This window comes from Montipora foliosa, chromosome 1, assembly GCF_036669935.1.
Source record: "Montipora foliosa isolate CH-2021 chromosome 1, ASM3666993v2, whole genome shotgun sequence".
NCBI lineage: Eukaryota > Metazoa > Cnidaria > Anthozoa > Scleractinia > Acroporidae > Montipora > Montipora foliosa.
In genome coordinates this window covers 70,614,378-70,624,377 of record NC_090869.1, presented here as the reverse complement: position 1 = coordinate 70,624,377, position 10,000 = coordinate 70,614,378, and the positions used below count along the sequence as shown (strand labels likewise).

Here is a 10,000-nt window from a genome sequence, read left to right as displayed (position 1 = left end):
GTATTTTATAGCATTTCCTTCTTTCTCTCTCTGTAATATATTCTTTTTTTTCCTCTTTCCGAAGGCTGTTGATGCGGACGAAGGTTTAAACGCAGCTATAAGTTACAATATTTTCTCTGGAAACACTGGTAGCGCCTTCTCTGTAGATCCAAACAGGTAAACATTTGACATTAATGACAGGCCCCTGCCGCTATCTTCCCATCTTAAACTGAACATAAAAACGGATTGGTAAATACGAATGGCGAAGGGCAATTTCACCACCGCTTTTTCGTATCGTTGTTTTTATTTCGTATTATCCTCAGAAAGTCTCATCAAACGAAACGATACTAGAGCTAAATTTCAAGTTAAGTATATCTGTAATAAGACTGTAGCATTTGTCGGCAAGTTGTCATACTGTTCATAAATCATAAATAATGCGATCTTCAATTGTAAAGCTAACTCAAAATTTAGAAGACATTATTCAGATGTTGTTTTTCACGTTGTCTCTCACACCATTTTTCATTTCAAAATCTCGCGCTGATTGGTAGAAAAAAATATTGCTAGACCATTAAAACGCGGTCACAAATTGCTTGCAAAGCATCCTTGAAACTGTTGAGATCTCAAGTAATTTTAGTGGGCGCTTTTGATGGGAACAAAGAAAGAACGGTGGTGGTTCACTTTCCTCTCACCCTCTTTTCCCCTTCCTGGGCCCCCGTGGCTGAAACAACCTTTTGGGATTTGTTTTTAGCGGCGTTTTGTCAACCGCTCGAGAGCTGGACCGAGAAACCATTGCCCAATATTCTCTTAAAATCACTGCTACGGATGGAAGAGGAAAGGTAAGTTACAGCCAGCATTCAATCCTACACAATAATCCCTTTAATCCAACTTTTGTTCTAGGAAAATGGTTTAATGCTTGGTATGTAGCCACCATACTGCGCGTTCTTGGCACTTTTTGTCCAAATATGCATTATATTGAACACTTGGAGGTCTTTACCTACATAAATAATTTTCACTATAATGACCTGCCTTCGATCTTAACATATGGAAAGTTACAAGACTCTTTCGCTTCTATGTTGTGCTTATGTGTTTGTTTCCGCGATATCGCTGTGCTCTATTTCTCAAGGGAACAACGGGGAGTCTGATGGTGCATATAGCTGATATCAATGACAACGCACCCATATTTACGAAGCCCATGGGCTATGACTTTGAGGTGAATGAAGGACAAGCCGGTCTGACGGTTGGGGTAGTCAAGGTGAGAAAAGGAAATGATATCTTTAGTATTATGGCGACTACTTTGGTCTGCAAGTATGAGAAAAACAGAACACTATGGATATTATGGAGATCTTCATCTCCTGTTGAGTTTCAGCTGATCTTCAATACGTTGATCGGACTGATCGATGAAATCAATCAAGCAATAACAGTAACCCTTGTAGGTATAACAGCGAAAAAAAGGGGGCACGATTGTCGAAGGGAAGCAAGGTTTACCATTGCGTCTCAATAACGATTTCTGCATTCCAGATTTTCTTAACTTAATTTGTGATCTTCTCAATTTGTAGAGCACTCGTGTTCTGCTATCTGCTACGGAGATCATCATCATCATTATTATTTGAATTCTTGCTATTCAATCTGCTGTATACTCCTAAAAGGCTGGGTCCAAACCATGGTCCTAGGGAACAACAGGGCTGATAAATGTTACTTTTAAGACAAAACCTTCCTTAGTATGTGGGCTGTCCCTAATAAAGTTATTTTTTGTATTTCACTGATGTTGATTGCTCCAGGGATTTTTTCCCGTGTGTTTTTCTAGTTCCTTCTTGATGATCCCTAAAGCACCTATAACAACTGGTATCAGTGTCAGTCTGTTTTCATTCCCCACATTCGGGTTGTTTCAATCTCTAGGTCTATATATTTGGAGAGTTTTTTAGTGGTCTTTAATGAGGTGCTTCTGTCTGATGGTACTGCCATATTTATGAGTTTGCTTGTTTTGTTCTTATGGTCTTTTATAGGGCTTGTTAGCTGCTATTTCTCTATCTGTGTGTATTTGCATACCCCAAAGTATCGTAGATTCTTTATTTTCAGTGACCATTGCTTGTTCATGTTCATACCATTTGTCCGATACTTGGATATTGTAGTGCTGACATGTTTTCCAATGTGTATATGCCGCTGCCTTTTGTGTCTTCGAATTTACTCAGTTTTTGCAGGTTCAGGACAGCCAGACACAATGTGGTCTATCGTTTACTCGTATCTGTTGCATATCCTGCACTTTGGATCAGTGCCTTTTTTTTCATCATTCTAGCATGATATGATCTTGTGGCCAAACTTTGGTCCTGTGCTGCGATTATTATTATTAAAAAAAATATTATTATTATTATTATTATAATTATTATTCTGATGACAAATTTAAGACGCTATGACTTTTTGTAATTTGTATTTTATCGCTGGAATAGCTGCTTACTTCCCTGAAAACAATATTGTTTCAGCTAACAGAAATCGAATGGTGTTTTGAAATGTTTTACTTTTTTCTTTTAGAAGTTAACTTTGTAAATAGGATTTTGATATTTAGCACCGTTGTCTGTATATAGGCTTTTTATGAGTATTAAAATGTTTATTCGTTTAATTATTATTATTATTATTATTATTATTATTATTATTATTATTATATCAGAACTGTTTTGAAGAAAAATAGCATTTGCAGGTAAATGTGAAATGTCTGTTTTGTGTCATACTATGGTCATGTTGATACAAAATTTCCCGTCATAATAACTAGCATATAATTTTGATAGGCAGTTGACAAGGACGAAGGCACAAATGCAGGGATAATATACATTCTCAAACCAGTGCTAGATTACATAAAGTAAGTGAAGGTAATTTTACTTGCTTGGAAAACTTGTTGATTTTTTTTGCTTAGGAATGCCCGGTTCCTCAGATTGTCTCTAGGCAGCAAAAGCTTACATCCGCTGGATTTTGCTTCAATAGGAATAACATACCAAACAGCAGTTACAAACATTTGCATGAACCACTGTTTGCGTTTCATTCTTATTGAAACTTAAATGGCCCAAGTCAAAGGATTCTGCTTCCTTTGTTTTTGATATAATTTTCTTCAACAACATCAGCAAAGAGGGTAGTAGCAACATTTACTTGTACCGGAAAAAAAGGAAGAACGTTTTCTTAATTTTAACGAAGATTGTGTGAAATTTACATTCAAGCTGCGTCAAGCTTGACCAGCCGATCCGAACTGATCTCAATGCTTCTATTACTCGGGATAAAGTATTCGTATACAGTGCATTAGTTTTTTGAGTTTTGTAGTTTCTATAAGACATAAAGCGTTTTTATGGTTTTGCCATTTCTATAAAGCATAGGTAGATGTCCCAAAAGTAATTTTTTGATTCCGCCATTTTTTGACCCAGAAATCAAGCTTCAAATTTCGCGCTTCCGTCACGCCCAATAAAGTTGACCGCGTAATCAAAGATTGGTGACTAGTGAAGTCACTGCAGGAGCGACTGGAAATTGAAAGAGATAACTGGACTACCTTCATAGACGATTATCGTGTAGGTTCATCAAGCGATACTTTAGGACACCGTTTAGTAAGTGATGGAACATCAAAGCGACTTTTCCTCTGAAAATGATGGCAGTGATTTTTCATCGGTTTCGAACGAAGAAATATAGAGTTCAAAGGTCTAGACTTGTTTGACGATGATGCTCCTTCCAATTCAGAAGAAGGCCCCAATTGTCAAGAGCCACTGGCAGATGAAGATTGGGGTGAAGATTGGCCTCGCGAATATAATCGTTTTAAGTCTCTGGCCTTTAAGATTTCCAAACGATACATGCCGCGGGAAGTCCTCAGGAATTGACAAGAAAACAGAGCAGATGAAGCGCTTGGTGTTCACTTGTTGGGCTTTAACTTCACGAAGTCCGTCCATTTCTGGCCTTCTGGCCTTTGCTTCACTTCGATCGTTACTACAAAATGGAATTTTATGTAATGTTATGCCCTTCTCTGCATCAGAAGTATTTGAAAACCCGCAACAACACACCTATCAGGCATAATTTCCCAAGAAAAAATTGAATTTGCTGAGCGGTTCCTGTAATGACATCTGGAACCAAGTCTCTTTCTGGTGCTGTCTCCCGGTCAACTTGATTGGGTGTGACCAAAGCGCGAACTTTGAAGCTTGATATCGTGGTTAAAAAGTGGCGGAATGGAAAAAATATTTTTGGGACATTTATCTACGCTTTATAGAGAAGCCAAAACCATAAAGATCCCGTAAAGGCCATACAGACACTTAAACGAATGAACTGATTAAGCATGAGTAATATCACTTAGCTGCCTGATGTGGCAGAGTTAGGGTACCATAACATTGAACAATTTTACAAACATTAAACATGCTTAAAGACAATCCGAATTTTATCATTTGCTTTAAAGGTTAAAGGAGAGAATTTAAAGTGAAAAGAAGTTTTTATGACTAATTCCACAAAACCAATTTACAACGTGATGAAATTGCTATCTTGTTTACAGGTTCACGATCGTCGCGTCCTCCGGTGAAATAAGGACTGCTGTAGCGTTAGACCGTGAAACCACCGACCGCCATAATATCCGCGTTATCTCTAGAGATGCAGGATCACCGAGTTATGAGAGTGAGGTTCAAGTTTTAATAAACGTTTCTGACATCAACGATCACAGGCCCGCGTTTAGTCAGCGCCATTACTTTGTTGAAGTGAAGGAACAGCAACCGGCTCACGTCATCTTAAACCTTACGGTAGGAAAGGCAGAGTTGTATTATAATGAAGCCCAAAATAGTCCACTCTAACGAAAGGGCTGATGCTAAAGGAAAGGAACTTTATTAAAGTGTCAAATCTTCTAGCGCTGGAGCCCTAATAGGCCATTTCCGAGTTCATGTCTGCCTCCTATTCAAAGCGAGTCTAAGTGCGAAGTTTTTGTTATGAAAATTAGTTTTCATTCTTATGTAAAGTAGAACTAATTAACATCACAAAAACTTCGCACTTAGACTCGCTTTGAAGAGGAGGCAGACGTGAACTCGGAAATGGCCTATTGGGAGCACTGTAAATTGAAATTAACAAATTAAAGAAAATCAAATCTTGGTTTTGAGGATAGGGGAGAACCGGAGAAAAACCTCTCGGTGCAGAGTAGAGAATCAACAAACTCATCCCACATATGACGACTAACCAGAGAATCGAACGCGAGCCACATTGGTGGGAGGCGAGTGCTCTCACCATTGCGCCAACCCTGCACACCGTCCGCTCCAGACTCGGTGTTCAAACCACTTTCAATTTGTTTTCAGGCAACGGATGGAGACATCGGCATTAATGCGGGATTTTTCTACTCAATCTTATCTGGAAATTCTGGAAACATTTTCCTTATAGACTCTGTTAGTGGAGCTCTTTCCACTACAGCACCCTTAGATCGAGAGGAAGAAGATTCTTATATCCTATTGGTTCGTGTGTCAGATTCCCATGGCAACCATAGTTATGGGATAGTGTTCGACGACAGTACTGTGGTCGAGGTGATCGTTGAGGTGCGTAGTTCTCTTGATATTTTTACGCAACAGGAAAGAGTATAATGAACAATTATTCCATGAGCGCGCGTTGGATATGAGATGATATAGCCAACGAGGCGTCTAGAGCCGAGTTGGCTATAATCATCTCATATCCAACAAGCTCGAGTGGAATAATTGTTTTATTAAAAACGCCCCCAAAATATAAAACACTAGACTACAATAAAAATAAAAAGGCCCAAAAAATCACGCATATGCTTGCCGTGTTTCTGGATCATGGTATAATGGTTCATAACCCATGATGGCTTAGCCAATCTAAACTCTCGAATTGCATTATCCAATGATCCAGTTTTTAATAAAAGGCAGATAGCCTTGAGATGTGAAAGGATGATGCGTACCCTTTCTGTAATCCATTGATTTTCTTTTGAGGGTCTGAGGTGTTTTTGTGAAATTTAAGTACCATACTGGAATCCGTGGGTTCAACTTTGGCCAGACCAACACATCGGGTTTTAAAATTACTGAGGAGAAAGTAATTTCGTTGGTCACACATTTTTTCACACATTTTTTGTAAATGATCACATTTCCTGGTCTGCTGTGAATGGAAGATTAGCCGTTGGGCACGTTTCACAGCGCATCAAAATGTTCTTCAACCAACGCTTTGTTTCAAAATACCGCTCATATTGCAGGCACGTTCAGCACGCCGCTTACTTTAGTGCGGCCTTCTTGACCTCAAGGTGTGCTTTACCACGAGCTTTGATTACAAAAGGGATGCAATGAGTATCTTACTAACCTCGTTTTCTGGGGCTGTATTGCAAGTCACATTATTCATCCCAGGTAATTATCAATTTTAACTCTCCGTAATTTCGCAGGATGCCAATGACAACAGTCCAGTTTTTGCGAAGTCTGTTTATCCAGTACAAATATACGAAAACATCACCACTGGCTCAGCGATTCTTCAGCTTTCTGCACAAGATCCGGATGTCGATGATAACATGGCCATTCGGTATTCCATTATCAAAGGCAACACCCTCGAGAGATTCTTCATTGATGACTACAGTGGTGTGTTGTACGTAAGGAGTCCAATTGATCGAGATCCACCAAGAAACGAGAACGCTTTCTTGTTAACGGTACTGCTGTTTAATTAAATGTAAAGTATGAAAATGGCGAATTAACAACGATTTGGTTGAGTACCTCAGTACTGAAGTGGAATATAAAGGAAGCTGCTGGCCTAAAAGTTCGATTAAGTAAACTTTAAACTATGATTTCATTTAACGTGTGACTCTAAAATGCCAACAGTGTCAAAATGATTTTCTTTTCCATGGCTCTAGGTTTCTCTGACAGGTGCGTTTTCTGTCCCATTTTGAAGAAGTGTGAAATCACATAAACACCCGACTGTAAGGTTTTGAATTTTGACTAAGATATGCTGACTGTTTAAATAAATTAGGTTATGGCAAATGATGAAGGTCAAACCTCTTTGAACTCTACTACAAAGGTATGTATTGTGGATTCATGTACTATTTTCATCTTTATATTTCGGGCGTATATCTTGATATCATGGGTACAATCAATCGAATTGAAATCAATTGTAATGATAATAACAACGATAACGATGAAGATGGCTGTAACCCTAACCCTAACCGCAATGTCAAGAACTATAAGAATGGCAATGCAATTGACATCTGTAGCAAATTATAATTTGCTAAAAACATCGAGCTGTCATAGAAAAAAAAATTAAGCTATTGCTCTTGCTAATTAGATTTTTCCCCAAAACTAACTCTTGTTTGAGAACATGTTTCTCTCTTGTGAGTAATGTAAACAAAATTGATAAGAAGAAAGTAAATATCAGTTTAGCTCACATTCTTACTGTTTTTACAATTTGCTCTAAATTCGGAACTTTAATAAAGTTTTACTGCCTAGTAAGATTTGAATACTAGACGTGATTTGAAAGCAATGGCTGTCATGCATTTGATCCGCAGGTCAGCATTACAGTGTTTGATGTCAACGACAGCCCACCTCAGTTTCAATCTGGTTAGTCAACTATAATTTTCAGTGGAAGGCAACATTCGATGATATAGAGAGGAAGTGTCCAATCCCTTTCACTTTACTTGCTAATTATGTCTGGTCTATAATTGCCTTTATGAGGTTTACGAGTCCACGAAATTCGTGGTCTGCGCTACGTTAGTTTTATCGGGATGTAGTTATTCACATCTTTCCTTAACTACCGACCTCAAGATCCTGAGCAAGTATTTTGATTGTTGTCTTGTGTTACTGAGTCTAGAAACTATTTTATGGGCGATCATTACACCTCGATCACCTGTGATTTTTTCTGTCTGTTTCAACGGGAATAATCAAGGGCATCATAGGCGCTAGTAGTAATGACATTGGTGACATACAGCGACTGTCATACGTATGACAGTATTTTTCTTAGTAATCAAGCGCCTTTGAGCATTTATTAGTGAGCTTTAGATCGAGGGCGCGAGGGCGCGAGTACTTTGAGAACGCGGTGACCGAGCTAAAGGCTGGAACGAGAACGGCGTTAAAAGCGCGGGAAAAATAAGTGCATTCGACGCGGTGCTTCAAGGTTTTTTGTCTCGGCAAAAAACAAATAAATGGGATCGTTTAAAGAAGTGCAAAAAATGCTTCCATTGTGCTTTGAAGAAGAAATCACTGATGATGAGGAATTTGTTTTGATGTATCAAGCATACATGCCGCAGAATCCCTCATTTCCTCACTCGACGTATGGAAACTTTTCTATTGTAAACAAAGATTCGGCCGAATGTAAGGCCGATTTTCGCTTGGAGAAGGGAGATATCCACATATTTGTAGAAGCGTTACGAGTCCCTCCTATTTCCAAATGTGCCAATGGAACGATTGGCGATGGAAGTGAAGGTTTATGCGTATTCCTTAAAAGATTTGCATATCCTTGCCGTTATTCGGACATGATTCCGATATTTGGACGATCAGTGTCAGAACTGCATGAGCATCATCGGCAATGAAGTCATTGACTTGATCCTAACAGAACACGGGCATAAAGTCACTCAGTGGAACCACAGCATTTTAGACCCGACCTTACTCAGTAAATACGTCAATGTAATCTTCGACAAAGGAGCAGCTCTCGATACCTGCTTCGGTTTCATAGATGGAGCCGTGCATCCCATTTGCCGACCAGTAGTTGTGAAACAGAGAACAGTTTATCACGGACACAAGTAGGTCCATAAACTGATATTCAAGTCTGTCACGCTCCCAAATGGTTTGATTGCCCCTCTCTTTGGCCCTGTAGGTAAATACCTTATTTCCTATCTTTTTCTCGTTCCCACTATCACTAAGTCTGTACCATGACCCTCTGCGACACCTTCGTTACAGGTAAGGTGCTAGCAGTTTTGTTTATCATATCCGTTGAGCCATTGAGCACAGAACTATCAATATCTATATATCTGATACAGATTTCTCTTCATTTACATAAACGTTTCTTTCGATTTTCCTTGTTATAATGTCTTGAATCACCAAAAATACCCAGTGTACATTAACATACGAAAGCTTATTACTTATTGATTACTCTCTCAAGTACGGTCATCAATGCTTTGGTTTGTTGCTCTTGCTGTTGCATCATAAGCACCTGAGTGTTCATTAACTGGTGTTGACTCTGTTGCTACTGCTGATGTATCATTTTCAGCATTTATGTCTGCTGCTGTTGGATGTGCATTTGTTGTTGATAACTGACTTCCATTTGCTTCTTCTCAAATTCTTGTTGCTGTTTCCTCATATCAATTTCTTCTTTTTCAGTTCATAGTTGAGGTCAGCTTGATAAATAGAGCATTGCATCGCTGCCTCTACGACACTGCTTTTTACTGCTATCCCCTTCACTTGCACAAGTAGACTCTCTCTTTCTGGTGTCCGATAATTTTTCCATGGCCTTCAGTCTTATGCCATCCACTTCAGTTTGCACTGTCACTTTCAATTTTTTCTTTCTTTGCTGCATCCGCGTCATGATCTTCTGCATCTGCACTTTCTTCTAAAGCTATAATCGTAATTAAAGCTAAATCTAATTGGGAAGGCTCGTCTGGTGTTACACCCGTAGCTTTTTTCTCATCTCTCAGCTTTTTCTTGTGCCTCTAAAAGAATTCACACGTGATCTCGAACCGATCTTTTATCAACAAAGAATTTGGAAACTGAACATTTATTCAGAGTGTCCGCAATTTTATCCCCAAATTCTGTTTCTCTGTGTGGATCCCTTTTTTGTCATGTAGGGGTTTACGTTGGAAAGATCTCTACACAGGATTAGGTCGTGGTCTTTTGTCCAAGACATCACCGGACTAAAAGAATAAACAACGACACTAAAGTGAACTTTCGAAAATATAACCTCCAACGAAAAAAAGGAAAAAAGACAAGCAAATCGGTATTTCTCTCTGTAAACCGATGGGTAAACGGAAGGGCGGCACTGAATGGCGGTACAACTTACTTGGATGATTCTGTAGCACCAGAAGTCATTCAGCCTTCGCTCTGTCAACCTGTATACA

At 39.0% G+C, this 10,000-nt stretch overlaps 1 protein-coding gene across 1 annotated transcript in view; it reads left to right on the top strand.

Moving 5' to 3' along the window:
* LOC137973082 (protocadherin Fat 4-like) overlaps nt 1-10,000 on the top strand; it is a 63,750-nt gene that overhangs the window by 5,475 nt on the left and 48,275 nt on the right. Inside the window, exons 2-11 of the mRNA XM_068819818.1 lie at nt 65-156; nt 728-815; nt 1,103-1,231; nt 2,760-2,830; nt 4,487-4,727; nt 5,271-5,504; nt 6,353-6,610; nt 6,928-6,975; nt 7,460-7,511; nt 8,142-8,372. Of these exons, the coding sequence (XP_068675919.1) occupies nt 65-156; nt 728-815; nt 1,103-1,231; nt 2,760-2,830; nt 4,487-4,727; nt 5,271-5,504; nt 6,353-6,610; nt 6,928-6,975; nt 7,460-7,511; nt 8,142-8,372 (1,444 nt within the window). The remainder of the gene's footprint in view (nt 1-64; nt 157-727; nt 816-1,102; nt 1,232-2,759; nt 2,831-4,486; nt 4,728-5,270; nt 5,505-6,352; nt 6,611-6,927; nt 6,976-7,459; nt 7,512-8,141; nt 8,373-10,000) is intronic.